This window comes from Pteronotus mesoamericanus, unplaced genomic scaffold (genome assembly GCF_021234165.1).
Source record: "Pteronotus mesoamericanus isolate MK-2021 breed Mesoamerican mustached bat unplaced genomic scaffold, CSHL_Meso_final contig_94, whole genome shotgun sequence".
Taxonomy (NCBI): domain Eukaryota; kingdom Metazoa; phylum Chordata; class Mammalia; order Chiroptera; family Mormoopidae; genus Pteronotus; species Pteronotus mesoamericanus.
The window spans coordinates 9,522,828-9,545,682 of record NW_026555285.1 but is presented as its reverse complement, the minus strand read 5'-3'; the positions used below and the strand labels follow the sequence as shown (position 1 = coordinate 9,545,682).

Here is a 22,855-nt window from a genome sequence, read left to right as displayed (position 1 = left end):
AGGTAAGAACAATTTTTAAATTCCAGCTCAAATAAAAATGAAAAGTTAATTTCAATCTTTATCCATATATAGACAAGCTAATTGCTACATTAATTTCTACTTCATCCTTTTGGAAACCCTAATGCCACATCATTTGAACTAAAAAGAACTTGCAAAAATGTGGGTCCTTACAGCATTTCAGACTACAGGAGCAGATATACAAGATAGTTAAGGTTATTCCAAATCTAATAAATAATAGGAATTCTGCAAAAAACACTGTATTGAGAATTTGCTAAAAAAATGTAATGATTAATTGAAAAATTGAGCCAAGTGTGCTTTTGTATTAAGAAAGGTTTTCAACACTGCTAGTTATGTCACTCACTGCACAAGCAAGGGCTGTTGTATACATTCAGCAGAAATGCTGAATTAAAAAGTCAGAAAGTCTGGGTTTTAGTACCATTTTTATTTGTAACTAATCACATACAAATCACTTATCTATAAAATAATGGTTAACATCTATTCCCTAATTCACAAATATATCACAAAACCAAAATTCTTCCCAAGAAACCTTTTTGTCAACAAATATATTATTATCATTTGGCTTAGTCTTTAAGTGAAAGGCTGAAAATGACAAATTGGAGAATTTGTCTTTTATAAATTGGTTGCATACCTTAGTTCTGCAGATGGATAATATGGATGAAATCAGCATTGTCCTATTACAACATGAAAAAACAAAAACTATCAAAAGAAGTTACTGGTGAAGAAAAAGCTGGTCCAAAATAACACGACTGAGAAAGAGTTTTGTGTTAAGTACAGTGCTTACAACCCTGATGGCAAATGGAACAAAATTTAGCCTAAGGCAACTAAAAGCGTGCCTGGCCTTTTAAAGGAATACATACTGCTAGGACAAGCATTTAATTTCACTAAAAATGTTAAACAGGAATGTTCTGTAAAATCTTCAAATGACCAATAAAAATGGCTCAGAAAACTTTTCTTTTTAAACCTTGTGTCTCCCTCTCTTCATTTTCACCCTATGGTATTTTCATTCAAAAATTCAGTTTTCCAACTGTGAGAACACACACCTCAGCACTCTGCCAGGGTGCATGAAATGTTAGAATTCTGTCACTAAAAAATACACATAGAAGAGGAATTAGCATGTTATTAAATGAAGATAATTCTAATTGGATATAGAAAGTTTATACACTATAAGCATCTGGTCATTTATTATGTATATGAATAACGACAACCATATCTAGTAAACCTCAAGATGTAATTAAACATTTATATTTTCTGGTATTTAACAATGTCAGTTGTGTGATGTAGTCTTCATTTCAGGACTTTTTCTTACATACAGTGACAGGAACAAAGACTGAAGCATTGATTCACAGAGAAACACAGAACAGATACAAATACCCTAATAAAATAACCATGTGTACAACTGCTTAGGGAAATATTTTAGACGAAATATACTTTCACTACTGGCCCCAAATGCCATCATCCACTTATGTTATTTAACTGTAAACTTTTAATACAAAAATACCTTTAAGCTGATAATAACATTTAGTGACTTACAAAACTGACAATATTTCAGTGCTACACAAAACAGTTCTATACTTAAAACTTAAAAGTTTTAAAGTTCTTTTCTGGCACTTGATTTTATAGTTGATACAGTAACTACTAATCAATAAAATACTGTTCTTAGCTTATACATATTTTCAAAACCAGTATTACCTCACAAAACCATAAAGAATAATCACATCTTGCTGACAAATCTTAGATGAACACTAAAACTATACAGCCAAAATATTTTAAGAATCACAATAACTCTAAGACAATGGATAAAAATTTACAAAATCATGTCCAGTGACAATAAGGATTATTCCTCTGATTCAGTGACTCATGTACCAAGTATAGATGAAAAAATATGAACCTACAAAGCAAGTTACTGGGTGGAGGCGGGGTTGTTTTTGTTTTTTTAAGTTTTGTAGATGATTGGTAACACTGCTAAAATGGAATTCTTTTTAGATGAAAAATTGGTCACTATTTGCAAATACACATTTTTATATTACAAATTTAAAACTGAAATTTCTTTTTCAAAGGTAGAATCCTGGTATATTTTGTTTTTACTGTCAGTGAATGCCATTCTGCAAAGTATTACATCCAGTCACATTACAAATTAGCATTCAATCACATTAAACAAATGTGCATTTTTTTCCTTCACAAAAAAAAAGTAAACTAAACTAATACTTAGCAAACTATATTTAAGTTAGAACACAGTTTGTAAAAAACCCACAGTTTAAAGTTTTGGAAATCTACTACACTGTTCTCAAGGAAAATATATACGTTCAAAACCATATCTAGTAATTCCTATCTAGTCAGTCTTCTATTACAAAATTTAAAATTCCAGTTACTGTACTTGTGGCACTAAGCAAAATGTAAGGCAAAATTAGCATAATCAAACATAAACATATTATACAATCAAATCAATACTGGACTTTTAGAACAGCAAATTATTAAATAGGTTTATTTTTTGGAGTGCTTAAATTCTTTAACATTAAATTATATTAGCATTTCAAACAATACCCTTTCTAAACAAAACCTGAAATCAATCAACCTTTTTTTTCCTGTAAAGGGAAATGGTGTTTCTTTAAGATACTTTCCAAAGCAGTAAAACACCTTAGTGTTTCAGCCTATCTACAACAAACTGCTGATCCTGTGCATATCACTGAGGTGCTACCTGGACCCACAAATCATCATCAGATAAAGAACTTGAACTTCCTGACTCAGAATCCAGCTCACTGAATCCACCTAAATCCCACTCAGTACTAGATTCACTTGGTATCTCCTCTTCCTCAGTGAGGAAACTCTGACCAGGCTCAAGGCAGGAAGGATAAACGCGAGCTGAGAGGCAAAAAAAGTTAGAATCAAATTGGAAGAGGCCTAATGTGGTACCGATATTAATCCACTGGTCTCCACTAATGTCATATTCATAGATGGTCACCCGGTTCTTTTTCCACTGTGGGGTGCGTGAGGTGATCAGCAACAATTTTTGGTCATGATTGATGATCCGGTAGTTGCTGGTCTCTGACACCAAAGGAATATTATTAATCTGTCTCCATTCTCCTCTGACTGGATTATACACCTTCATGACTGGGATGTCACAGATGCAATAGATCTCATCATTGAAGACACAGGCTTCCTGAAAGTCATGGCGCTTAAGAGAAACACACTTCAACCACATATTGTGGCTAGGATCATAGCAGAACATGCGCTTACTGTTGAGAGCATAAAGATAGTTCTGAATTACCATTAGGTCAAAGGAGATAAAAGAATGGGGTAGTGGAGCCACCAGTGCCCACTGGTTCCTCTGAACACTGTAGCATTCCACTTCCTTCAATTTAAGTCCAGTGATAGGGTCTCGCCCACCCAAGATGTAAATGTAGCCATTGAGGTAGGCCACATCCATGCCCTCACGACAGAGCAAGCGATCTGCAAGTTGCTGCCAACTATTCTGGGCTGGTTTATACACCCAAAGGTCTTTCCTTGGCTGGGCAGCAAGATAGATGTCATGGTCTGGAGAGATACAGACTGCTAGGGTAGTTACAGTCCGAGTGTGAGCAAGGCAGGTCAAAGGTGAGGGCACTTTGTAAATATCTCCAGAGTATGGGTCACAGCACAGAAAGGGATCTCTAGGGTGACCAAAGAAGATCACCATCTTCTTGGCACATGCACCCAGCCTCTGGGGTGGATTTTCTCCTGTGGATACAACAGAGCTGCTGCTGCTACACCCTGGCTTTGGCACCACAGACTTGTACAACATGTCACCATACCGCATCTGCAGGGCCCCTTCGATAAGGTCCAGACAGTACTTGTTCACAGTGGTGTTGGTCAGCAACCCTTTCAGGTAGTCCTGATCTTCATCAGTGAAGTGTGTCCAGCGGACACACTTGAAGACTTCTGCAGCGCAGGGACCCCGTTCCTTGGGAGCCGCCTCCAACCACTGCACAGCAACGTGACACACTGTCTGCTCATGCTCTATGTTTAGACTATCAAGGCGCAGGACAGCCAGCAGCTGGGCCAGAGTCAGATCTGCCAGAGTCTCCTCCCGAATCGGACCCATCTGGCTGAGCTGCTTGAAGTTGTGGGCTATAAAGGACTGGGCCTGTGAGCGCAGCTTGCGATGGCCGAAGGCATCGGCGAACTTGAAGATGGCGGTGCAGTTAGCCAGGTCAAGGCGGCGGGCTAGGAAGGAGGCACAGGCTTCCCGCACATACTCGAGCTGTAGCATGTCCGAGGCGGCGTAAAGGCGTTCCACATTGGCCTCACTTAGGGACACACGACCCGTGTAGCAGTATTCGACCAACACCTCAAAGGACTCGGCATCCACATCGTGCATGGTCACATTCGCCTGCTGGCTCTCGTACATGCCGCCAGTGAACATGCTCTTGAAGTAGGGACATGCGGCAGCCAGCACGTTACGGTTGCAAGGGAAGAGGCGGCCTGTGCCAGGCCCACTGCCAGGCGTCACCACCTCGATGGTCACATCACATAGCAGCCGCGCATCATAGAAGGACTTCAACTGTGCCAGCAGGGCTGCAGAATGAGCCATGTCCTTCAGCTCCTCTGGGCCCGTGAAAAAAGCCGAAACCGTGGGCTTGTGAATCCTTTTGGGCCGTTTCCCACCCCGAGGACTGGCGAGGCGGCGGGAGCGTGGAGCATCTTCCTGGGACTGCATGGTGGATATGGAGGAGGGTGCTGAGGACGAGAGCGGGTACTAGGCTAGGAACGGATTTTGCCGCCTCACGCTGCTATCGCAGGCACAAAGATAACGGTGTCTCCAGAAAGAGAGCAACACGAGTCCATTTACTTAATTCAGCCCTGTGCCAAGGTGCTACCTGCCTTTATCGCGTAGACCGTGCCAACTCACCCTTTTCCACTTCCACACCTTTCTCCGCCTCAGCTCGCCTTCACTGAACCCGCTGGTTGAAGCCGAGAGAGCCGCCTGCGCCGCGCTGGCAATACCGCTAGGCGTCAAGCGGAACTACGGTGCCCAGGTGGCCTTTCGCGCCTCGAGGCATGCCGGGGGCCCTCCAAGTCTACAGGCATAGGCTGATGGGCCGAAGCCGCTTTGCATGTTGGGAGTAGTAGTTTCAATAGTATCGCGAGATTTATCGGCTGTTCATTGTTTCAGATGACGAAATTAAAAATAGATAATTTTCCCGATTCGGTGTTATGGTAGAACTTTGAATATGGAACCCAAATTAGATTCCCGTTCTAGTATTTATCAATTGTTTGAGTTCTCTCATAACGTTGTTATAGAATTAAGTGAGATAAATTTCGTAGGATACATACGGTTCTCTGAATATTTATTAATACAATAATAAATTATATAGTACCTATAAAGTTTCAATGTTTAAGCTTTTCCTCTAGTATTTATAAAAGATGAAGTACCCACTCATGAAATCAAGAGTCTGTAGGAAAAAATTTTAAAACCCTGCATGTCTCCGCAGAAATACCTTTTAAGTTTTGTTCATATATTTTTAAATAACAGATTTTATTGTTAAGATTAGTTTTAGGTTTACCAGAAAATCCAGCAGAAAGTTACAAGGAGCTCCTGTATACTCCCACCCTTCACAGTTTCCCCTATTGTCAACAGCTTGCGTTAGTGTATGCATTTATTACAAGTGAAAAATTTATACTGATATATTATTAATTAAAACATAGTTTATATTTGGGTTCACTCTTTTTGTACTGTTCTAATGGTCTTTAAATATATGTAATGTCATGTATCCACCATTGTGCAGAACAGTTCTCACTTCCCTAAAAATTCTCTGTGTTGGGGAAGCATTTGAGATCTTGCTCTTTGGCATATGTCATCAGTTTGGCTCAAATTCTTGTAAAAAATTCAAATAAAACAAAACAAAAACACTCTGTGTTCAGTCTATTTATGACTTCTCCTTTCTACACTCCCCCACCTACTGGGAACCACTGATCTCACAGTTTCTGTAGTTTTACTTTTTTCAGAACACATAGTTGGACTCATACAGTGACAGTCTTTTAAGATACCTTCTTTCAGAAGGTGAAGGGATCAGCCAAAAAACATATATATATGTATGTGTGTTATATGTAACACTTAGGCAGAGACAACAGTGTGGTGACAGCCAGAGGGAAGGGGGGCAGGGAGGTAGATGGAGGTGGGCAAAAGCAGGTAAAATGGGGACAGAAAGAGACTTTTCTTGGGGTGATGTGTACCTGATGCAATGTGCAGATGATGTTTCATTAAGTTCTACACTTGAAACCAGTATGGTTCTGTGAACCAATGTCACCCCAATAAATTCAGTTTAAAAAAAGATACCTTCTTTCATTTAATTAGTAATATTCATTTCAGGTTCCTCATGTCTTTTCATGGCTTTTTCTCAGCACACCTGTTATGTTGGAAGGGGTGGATAGCTCATTTCTTTTGTTGGTGAATAATACTCCATTGTATGGGATATACCACAGTTTACTTATCCATTCACCTACTGAATGATATTTTGTTGGCTTTGAATTTTTGCACTTGCAAATACCCCTGCTATAAATACTCACATGCTGGGTTTTTTGTGGACACAGGTTTTTGACTTATTTTGGTAAATACCCAGGAGAGTGACTGCTGGATCCTATGGGAAGACTATATTTACTTTTGTTAACTGCCTAAAGCCATCTCTTGGTTTGGTTTTGTTTCTAGCTATTATTTACACTTATTATTATGTGAAACTCTCAACTCACTTCTCAAGTGCCTTCAAAATTCTCACCAATTATATGCTTTAGTACTAGGGTGAAAATTCAGATTATTACTTCTGAAAAATGGCAGAATTTTACAGAAAACAACTTACAACTCCAGTGGCCCATTTGAAACACTTGGAATTTCCCTAAGTCTGTCTATTTACTAGATGCCCAAAAGTCTTAGTGCTCTAAGATTACTTCTCACCAATGATCAGCTTATTTTGCTTGGTATGAGGAAGCTTAAAGTAAAATATCTCCTTTCTACCTCAAACTGTACAGTCTCTTAAAGACTGCTTCTTTTTACCATCAGTCCACAATCTCAGGACCCTGTCCTTGCCTAGTACTCACCATGTGACCAACCAAGCTCTTTCTCCTGCCCCCATTCCTGCTTTCTCTATTTCTCTTTCTCATCTTTCCATCTCTATTCTTCCTTTTTACTCCTCTTTACCTCCTTGAAACTACTTTGCCCCCAATTCCCAATAACAAGGACCCTTATTACTGATTGGTCCTTCCTAACCGGTGAGAGGTCAGTTATCTGAGCACCTACCTGAGCAGGTATTCTTTAATCCTTAATCTTCTCAAGGACTTACCTCTGACTGTCAGTTTTTCTGGACCTCCATAGAAGTAGGGAAGAACCTAATAATCAGTTTGGGATATATTCTCTTAGGACCCATGATTTATCTATTTATTTTTAAGGTTTTAGGATTTATTATATAGCTACTTGGGCCAATTTACTAATGCTTATTCTCTTTGCCCTTGACTACATTTGAAACTGTTAATATTCCTTCCTTCCAGAAATTTATCACCTCCTCTATTTTGTTTCTCCACCCCTCTCTGATAAATTGTTCCCTGTCTTTCCCTTGTTGAGTGCATCCAACTTCATTCATGTTTATATATATATAAAATATAATTGTTGATGTGAGTCCTGGTTTCCTTCTCTTTACTGTTTGTTCCCTGTATATTTTCCTTTATTTCACTTTGCACAGCCTTTACTTTTTCCTCCTTTTTGCAACCATACTCAACCATTTCTGTGAGCATCCTGATTACCAGTGTTTTGAACTCTTCATCTGATAGTTTGGTTGTCTCTTCATTGCTTAGTTCTATTTTTGGAGCTCTGATCTGTTCTTTCATTTGGGCCATATTTCTCTTTCTCAGCACACCTGTTATGTTGGAAAGGGTGGAGACTTAGATATTTGCCAGGGCAGGGCAACCCAGATCAATGTGTTGTGACACTGTATGTGGGGGAAGGGTCTGAGAGGGAACAATGCTGCTTGCTTGGCTCTCGGTCAGCTTTCGGTTACTTCCCCTGCTACCCACAAGAAAATTGAGCCCTTTCAGTGCTGATTCCTGGGTGGGTGTGATTGTGTCCGTTCTAGGAACCTGATAAGGACCCATGATTTATAACAACTTGTGCCATTACTAGTGAGTCCCAGAGCTGACACTTTATTGTTTGAAAAGCCAAATGGGCCACTCTTCAAAATGACCTTCAAAAAAAAAAATCAGAACACTTTGAGGCTTACATACAAGCTAACATCATAAGGGAAAGGGCTTTTAGAATTCATTCCCACAGTCTTCCTTCAAAAATTCATAGGTCATTCCTGGCTGGTGCACCTCAGTAGATTGGAGCATTGTCCAAAATTCTGTGGGTTCAGTTCCCAGTCAGGGCACATACCTGGATTGTGGGTTCGATTCCTGGTCATGTGTATACAAAAAGGCAACCAATTGGTGTTTCTCTCATCGATGTTTTTCTCTTTCTCTCCCTTCCTCTCTTTTTAAAAGCAATGAAAAAAAAGTCCTCAGGTGAGGATAAATTTTTAAAAATTAAAAATTGATAGGTCAAAGATAAAATATTGTAGAATACAGAGATGAATCTGTCCCTATCTGTAGAAATAGTTTAGGAAATGTTTGGAAGGACTACTCTAATGACTGGCCCCTTTCATCATTAGTCACTAGCTTCATTAAGACTATGACCAGAAATCAGAGAGAATATTCAAAACATATTGTAAATTAATGAGGTGCTCTCTATCTGAAATATATGCACTAGCTCAACATCACAAGAACTCTGTTGCAGCAAAGGTCAAATCAAAACAATGAAAACACAAGATTTTACAACTTATTTTGAAGGAAACAAGCTAGGACAATCTGCTCTCTCCAAAAGTTTCATAGCTAGAGATAATTACAGACATTGTAAAGAAGAGGGACATAAGACTTGTTATTAACCAGCCTCGAAGTGCAAAAGTTAGTAAAAGACTAAAAATCCACCTCTTAATGATTTTCCCCAGAGAAATGCTCCTTTTGCGAGGGAACAACTAACTCTTTTTACTTTTTAAATTACAGTTGATGTACAATATTATATTGGATTCAAGTGTACGACCTCATGATTAGACATTTATATAACCTACAAAGTAATGATCTCGATAAATCTAGTACCCCTCTGACACCATATATAGTTATTACAATATTATTGACTATATCCCCTATGCTACACTTTATATCCCATGACTATTCTGTAAGTAGCAATTTGTACTTCTAAATCCCTTCACCTTTTTCACCCTTCTTCTTCCAACCCCTCTCCAATCTGGAACCATCAAAGTGTTCACTGTATCTATGAGTGTTTCTATTCTGTCTGCTCATTTATTTTGTTTTTTAGATTCCAATATAAGTGAAATCAACAACTAACTCTTAAGGTGAAGGAGGTGATAATCATTATCATTAATGGACATCCCACCAACCTCCTAGTGCACACAGGGCAATGATTTCACCATTAACACTATTATTCCTCCAGAATGCCTCAAGAACCATATATTGAAGCCTTAACCCCTAATAATTCACAACATGACCTTATTTGCAGGTTGGGTTTTTACAGAAGTAACCAAGTTAAAATGAGATATTAGGGTGGGCCCTAGAGCAATATGACTAAGTGTCCTTATAAAAAGGGGAAATTAGGGCATGCATAGAAGGAGGATGATGTGAAGAGACATAGAGATAGTTCCTTCAGAAGGAACTATCATCTTGAACTTGGATTTCTTGCCTCCACAAGTGTGAGATGATAATTTTCTTTTGTTCAAGCCACCCAATCTGTGGTACATAACAAAGTACTATGTTAGTCCTAGAAAGCTAATACAAATACCTTTTATTTTCCCACTACTACCTTCACTCGGAATACACAAACCATACCTGCAGTGGGCCATTATAATCAACCATATGACTTGCCTTTGTCTAAATTTCTTTTTGCCTCACTAGTACCTCTCACTACACAATATACCTTTCTGCTTAGCTCCACTATCCCAGTAATATTTCTGTGAAGAGGTTTACTTTCCTATAGGAATATAGTATTTTTTTTTCTCTCCCAAGTGCTTCAACTGTAAGTCCCTGACTCCACACCTATGTACCTTTGCACTCTTAGGATTCTCACTGAACATCAGACATTTTTTTATTCCTATAAAAAACCCCAAGCACTTAAGTACAAACTATGTTAACTAAAATACTTGACTCCTCTGGGCTGCTCACTCCACTAACATAAGCTAAACTTCGAAGACTGAACATCTCGAAGTAGAAACAGACCCTTCCATGAAATTCTCAAGATTACTATAATATACTTAAAATTAGAAGCCCTCCAAAATTTCCAACCTATGATACAAGGCCTATCAACACATCCTGTAATACTATCACTCCTACAGTAAAGAATCCCAATGGCAAGGGATATTGACTAGTCCAACACGTGCAAGAAATAAAACAGTTAAACACAGGTTTCCTCAAGTTCCTAACCCCAATACCATTCTGGCTTATAGCCCAGCCAACATCACTCACTTCGCAGTCATCAATTTGTGGTGTTTTGTGTGTGTGTGTGGTTTTTTTTTTCAGTACACCCCTTCTCCCTGACTCACAATATCCTTTTTGCCACCACATGAAAAAATCAACATTCCACATGGGTTGCCATGCCTCAGGGGTTTATTGACATGCCTTAGGGGTTAATTGTTTCTCTCTGACCCTAAATGCAAACTAAGAAATTTAACCTTGTCCTGTAACTCTTTCCTTATCTATTATGTAAATGACCTTGTTCTCTGCTTTCCTGATTTTAACAACTTATTTGCTCCAAGCTTTTGCCCACAACACACATAAAGTTTCTAAAAAAATGCAATTATTCATCCCCTCAAAAGCACTATGGAAGACATGTTGTCTGCCTTGAAGGGAAGGTTATGTCCCCTAAATGTGTTAACCTCACCATCAACTCCCCATACCCCGAGAACAAAAGACAACTCTGACAGTTTTTAGAATTAGTTGGCTATTGCTGGAACTGATCCCTAGCTTCTTCACTATTTTCCCTCCCTATGTGCTTTCTTTGACTAAGGAAACAGCACAGAGGCTCCTAATTGGGACTCTCCTTCAATGTCTGTGTTTGAAAACCTGAAAACTTCTTTATGTTCTTCTCTTGCTTTTGGACTTTCCAGTTACTCATCACCCTTTTCCCTTTTTATACACAAAGAGGGAGGATATGCATATTCATGTTTTCAGGATAATTAGAAGTTTTTCTCTGCAAATAAGCTACTGCCACAATTGAAGCTAAGCTTGGGGATCCTTTTGCTTGTAATAGAAGAATTCAATTCATAGCCTAAAATGTTACTACCTTCACCACCCTCAGTCCTCTGGAAAATAAAACAGGAAAACAATGCTCTTAAATTCAAACTAGTCAAACTCTCTGAGTGACTCAATGGTCCCAAAGTCTTGCACTTAGCCCTCATGATCCTCCAGTCAACACTGATTAGTTCCTTATGAAATAATGCTGGCAGGCCAATGAGGGTTCTTTACCTCCTCCGGTCCTTAGGTGATCCTAATTTCATCTAATCCAACATCTATCCTTAAATACTACAAAAGTCTGATTAAATACACTCATATTTATCGTCAACTGGTCAGGTTTCCTTTCCCACCACAGCCCTTACATGATCTTCAAATTGGAGACTTAATCAGCTAGAAAAGATACCAGCAAAAGACCAATCTTGAATCCAAGTGCAAAGGATTTTACCGTGTCCAAACCACCAATAACTGCTACTAAACTAAAGGGGTACAACACGTACTTTATGTTTCCTAATTTAAAAGTGCAAGACAATTCTGGCTTCGCATGTAAGGAGCTTAGAGAACACCATTCTCTCCTAACAAGTACAAAGCTGAATGAACTGAAAATCAACAGCACTTCCTGGATCGTAAGAGAAGGGAGGACACAGCTGCCCCCAAGTTTGGAGAGACAGGCCAACACAGGAAGTAACACCTTACCAGAGCAGAGATGCAAGAGCAGAAACTGCTACAGGAACCAGTGCCTGGTAGGAAAACTAGAAATACAATAGACAAATTGCTGGAGGCTCAGTGTAGATAACTTTAGCATTAAAAATTCCAGAGAACTCAGTCATGGAGAGGCCCCATGATGTTATGAGATTTACCTGAAGGAGCTTGACAAGTTTTCACAGTAAATGTGAAAGAAAAATTCCCTCATACTTCCAAAGGGAACTGGGAAAGGAACCATTTTTAAATACACCAGAGCACCTATTCTTAACAAGGACTGCCCTCAGAAGAAACGAGTTAACCAGAGCCTAATTGATTAATACCCAAGTCGACTCAGCTCTATCCTTGCAGGTGGGAGAAGGGAAATAGCCAACTCCAGCCCACTCTATCCCAATTCTACCCCACCTAAGGGGAAGGAAAACAATAAAAACACTTTCAAAGCTAACCACTCAGAGGCACAGGTTCACTAAAAGATTGTAATACAACCGTAGAACAACAGAACATTTTCTCCTCCCCCACATCATACCACCACATTCCTAAAGGCCTAAAACAGTTCCTTTTACTGAGCACATTATGCCCAACTATCATGCCCAGCTATAAAGAAAATATTAAAAGGCAATTTGAAGGTACAGAGTAAACAACAGAAACAGACACGGAAGGGATGTTGGAATTATCAGGCCAGGAAGTGAAAACAACTATGAATAATAAGCTAAGGATACTAAGGATAAAATAGACAGCACGCAAGAGCAGATAAGCAGCCCTGGTCAGGTTGCTCAGTTGGTTGGAGCATCGTCCTGTACACCAAAGGGATGTGGGTTCTAGTTCCAGTCAGGGCACATACCTAGGTTGTGGGTTTGGATCCAGGTATTGGTACTGGAGGCAACTGATAGATGTTTCTCTCACAGTGGTCTCTCTCTGTCTTTCTCCCTCTCTCTCTAAAATCAATTTTAAAAAAACAACAACACACACACACAACACATCCTCAGGTGAGGATTTTAAAAAACGGAAAAAAAAAAAGAACTGATGAGATAGGTAGAGAGATGGAAAGCCTAAGAAATAACTAAAAATAATTGATAAAGAATCTGATTTAAGATGGCAGCATAGGAACTTTAACTCACCCTCTCCCATGGACACACTAAACTTACATCTATATGTGGAACAATTTCCTCTGAAAAAGAAATTAAAAACTGGTAGACTGACCCCTTCACATTGGGTAAAGGAAAGGAAAACCTATCAAAATGGGTAGGAAAGGCTGAGACACAATCTGGCCAGAACTCCCACCACTGGTGCCAGGACCCACAATGGGATGGAACTCAACACCTGGAGCTTCACCCTGATGACTGAAGGGTTTGTAACTCACATTGGGCACTTTCATGTTTTTTTTTTAAATTTAAATCATTTTCACTTTATAAATGAAAAGTTCAAGTCAGGTAACAAATCAAGGCCTCTAGGTGTTGGTGGTAACTCTTTTTCACACTTTATTTCTCAAGGGAGTTGGCAGAGGAGCCCAGGTTTTCATACCCTCAACTCCTAGAACCTGCAGGTTTCTGACACACAGGTAGAGGTGCCAAAGAACCTACACTCAGACCAGAAGACAAAAACTCTTGTGAGCATTTAATGAATTCCCCTCTGTGTGACTTTAAGCTACCAGCACACAGCTCTTCTCCTCAACTCTTCTGCTGAAGAATTTGGCCTTCACAATGACTGCTTTGGGAGCCTTCCTTCCCCCAAGACTTCGTAGTAGCCCAGTCACACCACCTCAATGATGGGACCAGCTCCGCTCTTGTCTTTGGCAGCACTTACCCGTGTCTGCTCACTGACAAAGGTCCGCAGTAGATCAAGGTTGACAGTGGGGCAGAAGCTCTGGTTCCTCTTTAAGTGGTAGTGCCTCATACTAACTTTCCCAAAGTAACCTGGGTGATATTTGTTGAAGTTGATCCTGTGATGATACAAGCCACCAGCATTATCTCAGCTTCCCGGGTACTTCCTGTGCTTGCTGATGTGGCTGTGGCCATGGCTCACGTGGCCCCGAAGTTTCCAGGTCTTCCTCAGTCTGGATGGCAAGTTGGTGGCCGAGATGCAAGAGCTGGGCACCCTTACTGTTAAGACCAGCACCTGAGAGATGAGCCCCCAAAACATGTAGCTTATGCCCAGAGGCCTGTGGGGCTATAGGGAACTGAGAAAGGGCCTGTACAGGGCTCCCAGGGCAGACTCTCCTGCCCAGGGTGTAGCGCAGAAGCAGCCCTGTGAAAAGTGCTCAGACTTTATGTGAAAGCATTGGTCTGAGGGGCAGGGGTCTGCTGGGAAACTCTCTAGGGACTGAGGCTGGTAGGTGCCACCTTACCACTCTCCCTCCTCCTTGCCAAAGCCAGCAGGCACCATTTTCCTTCCTTTCTTCCCTGAGTACGAAATTTATGTGCTATTTTCTGTACTCTCAGCCTTGCTAGAGCCAGTGGTCACCATTTTTTCCCTTTTCTTTCTCCATTTTACCCCCTTTTTCACCTTCTTCTTTCTTTTTACAGAACAGTGCCATCTTTGCACTCTCTCTCTACTGTGCCCCAGAGTACCTGTTATCTCCCAGAGGAGGAACTTCTACACAAACAAGTCTGATTACCTGGTTTTTGTGACTGCCACCCAGGGGGTACCCTTTATCACCTGACTCTGGAGGCCAGAGGAGCCTTCTGCCTGGGTCCCATGGAACTGCAACAATCGGAGAGACAGGTCTTGGCAGACTACCACTCTCAGGGCCAGCACAGAGAGCAGACTGAAACACACTCCCAGCCTTTCTGTAGAAGAGGCTACTTGCTTTTCTGGAGCGGCAGACTTTGGTCCAAGCTTCAGGTTTGGCACATATCTAGAAGCTACAGTGGTGCTCTCAGAGAACATGTGCTGGGGTGCTGTTTTTTCCACTCTCCCTCTGTCTCACTGCAGCTCACGGGTACCTCCAAGAAAGGAGCTTAATCACTCATCTGGAGCCCCAATTTTTAAAAATGCCACCTGAGGGACACCTCCAGATCATTTGGCTCTGGTGACCAGTGGCACTTATGCTCATGGTCCCCTGGGACTATATATGGGAATACATATATTTTTTAAAAGCTGCTACCTGAGAGTCTGGCTTCCAATCACCCTGAGTCTAGGCGCTGACTGAGATCCTCCCCTTTAGGAAACTAACTAGTTTTGTCACACCTTCAACTACTGAAAACTATTAAGAATAATACAGGTTGTTTGGACAATCACAAATGTTTGAGGGGAAACCAAGAGCTAAGGCAGAGAAAAATGAGATAATATTCATCTTCTATGTAAAGCCACTCCTTCAAGACTGGGAGAAGTCAGAGAAGAAGATGGCAGAAGAGTAAATGGGAGTCACGCAGACCTCCTCCCAAGACCAAACTGGGATTGTGACTAAATAGTGGAGAAATCACCTGGAAAACAATGGAACGATAGAGGGAGAGGAACCTTGGAGGTGTGGACAGACTGGAATCAACTTTCACACATCTGAATGGGTGAGAAGCGCGGTGGAGGCTTGCGAGGGTGGGCTGGGACCCATGGGCACCAGCACCAGAGGGACAGTGAAATGGCCAATTGGATCCCCCTGAGAACAGGGTCTGAACCATAAACAGAGATCCCTAGACTACAGCAGCTGAAACCAGGAAAACGTACAGACAAAACACAACCCCAAAAAGCTTAGGGGTGCTCTCTGCCAGGGACAGGCGGCTGGAGATGCAAAGAGACATTTAAAGGGCCAACACAAAAATTTGCAGTGGCAGCTGACTTCCTTGATTTCTGGGTAGAGGCGGCAGCAGAGTGGGCTGGTGCCTGAGGAAAGATTGGCAAGGAAAACGTTGTGAAGAGAACAGAGACAGTGGCCAGCAGAGCCTCGGTCATAACTCACCTCCCACTCTGCAGCTACCACCTCACCCAGGCATAAGAGAATCAATGAACCTGCCTTTTGCATGCTCCGCACACAGCTTGTGCGTGTGTGGGCTAAGGGCTGAGTGCAGACTGGCTGGAAGAAATAGAGGATCCCTGGTCAAAGGGGATACACAGCTGCATAGATACCCTTGAGGAGAGACTGGAGACGGTGGGGCTGGGGAAAGAACCGGAGGATTACCTGAGATCCCCAGAGCAGAGTCCCTCCCCATTCAGTAGTCCTTATTTGTGCAGGCAGGCCACGCCCCCAAAGAGGCAGAAGCAGCCTGGGAGCCAGAAGGTGCGCGATTAGAACAAGGTCCGCAGAAATAGTGGATCCCTAGCCGAAGGGGTCACAGAGCTGCCTAGAGACCCTGGGGGAGAGACCGGAGACAGGATTAACCGGAGAGTCCCAGAGCTGACTTCTTCCTGTTTCCATAGTCTCCATTTTGCGCTGGCAGGCCACACCGCCAAAGAGCCAAAAGCAAGGAAAGCACACTATAGAAAACCCTAAACTGACCGGTGTGGCCAGGCGCGGGAGCCAGATGAGTGCTCGAGGTCGGTTGAATAAGGCCTCCCCCTCCCCCCCGAACCGCCCCCCTCAGCAAGCGTGCGCGCCCAGGTGGGCAGGGGATCCTGCTGGGCCTGGGAGCACGCTGAAGGAGCCTGCGTGAGAGGGCAGAGCGATCCACAGAAATAGTGGGTCCCTGGCCAAAGGGGTCACAGAGCTGCCCAAAGTAGGAGTCAGACACAGACAGTAGATTCCTGGAACGTTCAAACAAATGACCCAAGGTCAGATAGGGTCAACAACTGACATCATCAGAGGCAGACCCAGAAAGAAAAGTAAAGAAAAAATAAATAAATAAAAAGACCCACCTACTACCATAGAAGTTTAATCCACAAAGTCAGGAAATCTAGATGGCCCAATTGAAGCAGAAGCAAAAATAAATAAATAAATAATAACAGACTCACAAAAATGGGAAGAAAAAGAAGTTCCCCCCAAATGAGGGGAAAGGAAGAATCCCCACAGAGAGAGCTAAATGAAAGAGAGACAAGGGAACTATCAGATATTGAATTCAAAACAATGGCTCGAAGGAAGCTCAATGGGCTAAGCCAGCTCAAAGATAACTATGAGGAACTATCAGGATCTTACAACAAACTATGTCAACCTGGAAAAGGACATAGAAACTATCAAGAAGACATGAGAGGATAAGAAGGATACCATTTCTGAATTGAAGAACGCAGTAGAAGGAATCAAAAGCAGGGTAGATGAGGCAGGGATCGAACCAGTGAGATGGAGGATAAGGTAGAAAAAAGCTCCCAGAAAGAACAAGAAATGGAAAAAAAGACAAAAAGAATGAAGAGGCATTTAAGGAAATGCAGGACAACCTGAAACATAATAATATCCATATAATAGGGATACCAGAAAGAGAAGAAGAGGAGCAAGGGATAGAGAACCTCTTTGAAAAACTAATTATGGAAAATTTCCCCAATTTGAGGAGAGAAAAGGTCTCATGGATCCAGGAAGCACAGAGGTCCCCATTCAAGAGGGACCCATTCAAGAGGGACCCAAGAAGGCCCACTCCGAGACACATCATCATTAAAATGGAAAGTATAAAAGGCAAACAGACAATCCTAAAGGCAGCAAGGGAGAAACAGAGAGTAACATACAAGGGAACCCTGATACAGCTAGGAGCTAACTTCTCAACAGAAACACTGCAAGCCAGGAGGGAATGGCAAGAAATATTCCAAGTAATGAAAAGCAAGGGTCTACAACCAAGGCTGCTCTACCCAGCAAGGCTCTCAATTAAAATAGAAGGGGAAATAAGGAGTTTCCCAGACAAAAGAAGGCTAAAAGGATACGTCTCTAACAAACCAGCACTACAAGATATGCTAAAGAGACTGGTTTAAGAAGATGAAGAAAAAGAGTGAGAAGAAGAAAAACACAGGTACAAAGAGAAGAAATGAATCAGTTTCTATGAGTAATAACTCTCAGTGTAAATGGACTAAATGCCCCAATCAAAAGATACAGGATAGCTGAATGGATAAGAAAACATGACCCACACATATCCTGCCTGCAAGACACCCACCCTAGAACAAAGGACCTACACAGACTGAAAGTAAAGGGAGGGAAAACAATATTCTAACGAAATGGACAGAAAAAAAAGCAGGGGTAGCAATACTTCTGTCAGACAAAGTAGACTTCAAATCAGAGGCCATAAAAAGAGACCCAGAGGGACACTTTATAATACTCAAAGGAAGAATCCATCAAGAAGACATAAACATTGTAAACCTGTATGCACCCAACATAGGAGCACCCAACTATATCAGGAAAATCTTGGAAGACTTCAAGAAAGATATAGACAGCAACACACTGATAGTAGGGGATTTTAACACCCCACTGCCAAAAATGGATAGATCTTCCAAACAAAACATCAACAAGGATATTGTGGAACTGAACGGCGCATTAGATCAAATGGACTTAAATGATACATATAGAACCTTTCATCCCAAAGAAGCAAAATACACAGTCTTTTCAAATGCACACGGAACATTTTCAAAGATAGACCACATGATAGGACACAAAACAAGCCTCAACAAATTCAAGGAAACTGAAATCATAACAAGCATTTTCTCGGACAACAAGGGCTTGAAACCAGAAACCACTCTCAAGGAAAAAAATCAAAAACATTCAAACTCATGGAGACTGAATAGCACGCTATTAAACAATGAATGGGTCAACAATGAGATCAAAAAAGAAATCAGAAAGTTTCTGGAAACAAATGAAAATGAACACCCAACAGTCCAAAGCCTATGGGACACAATGAAGGCAGTCCTGAGAGGGAAGTTCATAGCAACACAGGCCTACCTAAAAAAGATAGAAACATTTCAAATAAACGACCTAGCCCTACATCTTCAAGAACTGGAGAAAAGACAACAAACAAAGCCCAGAGCAAGTAGAAGAAAGAAAATAATCAAGATCAGAGCACAACTGAATGACATAAAGACTAAAAGAACAATTCAAAGGATCAACCAATCCAGGAGCTGGTTCTTTGAAAAGATAAACAAAATCGACAAGCCTTTAAGCAGACTCATCAAGAAAAAAGGGAGAGGAGAAATAACAACTGATACCACAGAAATACAAAGGATTGTAAGAAATTACTATGAACAAGCCTATGCCAAGAAATTTGGAAACCTGGGTGAAATGGACAAATTTCTAGCAAAATATAACCTTCCAACACTGAATGAAGAAGAAGCAGAAAGCCTGAACAGGACGATAACAGCTGGTGAAATTGAAGCAGTAATCAAAAAACTCCCGGCACACAAAAGCCCTGGACCGGACGGTTTCACAGGAGAATTTTACAAAACATTTAAGGAAGAGCTAACCCTTGTCCTTCTCAGACTATTCCAAAAAATCCAAGAAGAGGGAAGTCTCCCAAACTCTTTTTATAAGGTCAGCATCATCCTAATCCCAAAACCAGATAAAGACACAACAAAGAAAGAAAACTACAGGCCAATATCACTGATGAACATAGATGCTAAAATCCTCAACGAAATATTGGCAAACGGCATCCAACAATACATTTAAAAGATCATCCACCATGATCAAGCGGGATTCATCCCAGGAATGCAAGGATGGTTCAATATTCACAAATCAATACATGCAATACATCACGTAAACAAAAGGAAAGACAAAAACCACATGATCATATCAAGGGATGTGGAAAAAGCATTTGATAAGGTACAGCACCCATTTATGATAAAAAACACTCAGCAATGTGGGAATAAAGGGTGCATGCCTCAACATAATAAAGGCCATATATAAAAAACCTACAGCCAACATCTTACTCAACAGGCAAAAACTAAAAGCTTTCCCACTAAGATCGGGAACAAGACACGGATGTCCGCTTTCACCATTTTTATTCAACATAGTATTGCAAGTCCTAGCCATGGTGTTCTGACAAGAAAAAGGAATAAAAGGCATCCAAATTGGAAAGGAGGAAGTAAAACTATCATTGTTTGCAGATGACATGATAGTGTGCATAGAAAACCCTACAGACTCCACCAAAAAAACTACTCGACCTAATAAGTGAATTTGGCAAAACAGCAGGATGCAAAGTCAACAGTCAGAAAGCAAAGGCATTTTTGTACACCAACAATGAAATATCAGAAGCAGAAATCAGGGGGGGAAATCCCATTTCCTATAGCAACAAGAAAAAGTATCTAGAATAAACTAAACCAAGGAGGTAAAACACCTGAACTCAGAAAACTACATCACACGGAAAAGAGAAATTAAGGAAGACACAAATAAATGGAAGCTGGCCAAGGGACATAAAGGAAAAAATAAACAAATGAGACTTCATCAAAATAAGGAGCCTCTGCACGGCTAAAGAAAACATCAGAAAAATGAAAAGGGAATCAACCATATCGGAAATAAATGGAAGCTGAGACACAAATAAACGTGTTCATGGATTGGAAGAATTCACATCATCAAAATGTCCATACTACCCAAAGCAATTTATAGAGTCAATGCAATCCCTATTAAAATACCAATGACGTATTCCACAGACATAGAACATTTCAAAAATGTGTATGGAATCATAAATGACCCCGAATAGCTGCAGCAACTTTGAGACAGAACAAAACAGGAGGGATCACAATACCTGACATCAAACTATATTACAAAGATACTGTAATCAAAACAGCCTGGTACTGGCATAAGAACAAACACACAAATCAATGGAACAGAACAGAGAGCCCAGAAATAAACCCATGTCTCTGTGGTCAATTAATATTTGACAAAGGGGGTAGAAGCATACAATGGACTAAAAATAGCGCCTTCAACAAATGGTGTTGGGAGAGCTGGCCAGTTACATGCAAAAAATTGAAACTCAACCACCAACTGACACCATACACAAAAATAAACTCAAGATGGACAAAAGACATAAATATAAGTCACAACACCATAAAAGTTCTAGAGGAGAATATAGGCAGGAGACTCTCTGATATGCCACGCAGTAATGTTTTCACAGATATGTCCTCTAGACCAAGGGACATAAAGGAAAGAATAAACAAATGAGACTTCATCAAAATAAGGAGACTCTGCACGGCTAAAGAAAACATCAGCAAAATGAAAAGGGAACCAACCATATGGGAAACTATATTTGCCAATGATAGCTCAGACGAAGTTTTGATCCCAAAATATATAAAGAATTCACACAGCTCCACTCCAGGAAGACAAACAATCCAATTAAAAAATGGGCAAAGGGTCTGAACAGACACTGCTCCATGTGGCACATACAGTGGGCCCATAGATATATGAAAGGATGCTCAGCATCAGTAGTCTTCATAGAGATGTAAGTTAAAACCACAGCAAGATACCACTTCACATTGGTCAGCATGGCCATCATAAACAAATCAACCAACAATAGGTGTTTGTGAGGTTGTCGAGAAAAGGGAACCATAGTACGCTGTTGATGGAAATGCAGACTGGTGCAGCCACTATGGAAAACAGTTTGGAATTCTCTCAAAAAGCTAAAAATGGAACTGCCCTTTGACCCAGAAATTCCACTGCTGGGATTATACGCTAAGAATCCTGAAACACCAGTTCAAAAGAATTTATGCACTCAATGTTCATTGCAGCACAATTTACAATAGCCAAGTGCTGGAAGCAACCTATGTGCCCATCAATAAATGAGTGGATCAATAAACTATGGTACATATACACAATGGAATACTATGCACCAGAAAGAAAGAAGGAACTCCTACCTTTCATGACAGCATGGATGGAACTGGGGAGCATTATGCTAAGTGAATAAGCCAGGGGATGAAAGACAAATACCATATGATCTCACCTGTAAGTGGATCCTAATCAACAAAACAAACAAGCAAGAAAAATATAACCAACAACATTGAAAAAAAAACCAACAGTAACCAGAGGGGAGGAGAGATGGGGGTAAGAGGGAAAAGAAGGGGATAGGTCAAGTCAAGGAACATGTATAAAAGACCCATGGACAAAGCCAAAATGTGTCAGGATTGACAGTGGGAGGTGGGAGTGGAAGGGGCAGGGGAAAATGGTGGTGGGAAAATGGAGACAACTGTTTTTGAACAATAAATGAATATATAGATGGGTAGATAAATAAAATAAAACTGATCAGAAAAATAACACTGATCCCTCTATACACACATTTCAATGAATCAACATATGGATGGACATTCTTGAAAAGCTAATGAATATTCTGTTAACACTATCCCCTGAGACCTCTCCTAGTATTCCGGCTGGCCAAATAAAGTCAAAAAGCCCTAAGGCAAAGAATCCACAACAGTACTTTTGCTAGAGCATGCCCACGGCTTATATCTCTGCTGTTTTTCTACTAAACTCTAACAGACCTTGTGAGACTTGCAACCAGGGGAGCAGCAGTTAGTGGCAACTCATGCCAGGCCTACCCTCTGAACCTATCCCCAAAACTCCCTTTTTCTCTGACTTCCCAGTGAGCCCACTTCTTTTCTCATGATTTCTATTTCTTAGAGAACATTGAAAGAAAAAAGAAACCAACAAAAACAAGAGGGAAGGAGGGAGGGGGGTAGTGGGAAAGGAAGGGGAAGGGTCAAATCAAGGAACAAGTATGGACACATGGACGGATCCAGGTTGGGGAGGGTCTGAGGGATGAAGGTGTGGGTGGGAGGACAGGGGAAAGTGGTGGCGGGTCAATGGAGACAAATGTATTTGAACAATAAGAAAAAAAAGATTCCACATATAAGTGAAACCATATGGTATTTGTCTTTCTCTGACTGGCTTATTTCACTTGCATAATACTCTCCAGATCTATCCATGCTGTTGCAAAAAGTAAGGTTTCCTTCTTTTTTACAGCCATGTAGTATTCCATTGTGTAAATGTACCATAGCTTTCTTACCCACTCATCTACTG

The 22,855-nt window shown here is 40.9% G+C and overlaps 1 protein-coding gene and 1 pseudogene across 1 annotated transcript; both read right to left on the bottom strand.

Moving 5' to 3' along the window:
• Positions 1 to 2,691: 2,691 nt before the first annotated feature.
• LOC129081085 (kelch repeat and BTB domain-containing protein 6) lies at positions 2,692 to 4,714 on the bottom strand. The gene has a single exon (XM_054586624.1). The coding sequence runs from the start codon at positions 4,712 to 4,714 to the stop codon at positions 2,702 to 2,704; it is 2,013 nt and encodes a 670-aa protein (XP_054442599.1). The 3' UTR covers positions 2,692 to 2,701.
• An 8,943-nt stretch (positions 4,715 to 13,657) lies between these two features.
• On the bottom strand, positions 13,658 to 14,904 carry LOC129081028 (60S ribosomal protein L27a-like; annotated as a pseudogene).
• Between the last annotated feature and the right edge of the window lie 7,951 nt (positions 14,905 to 22,855).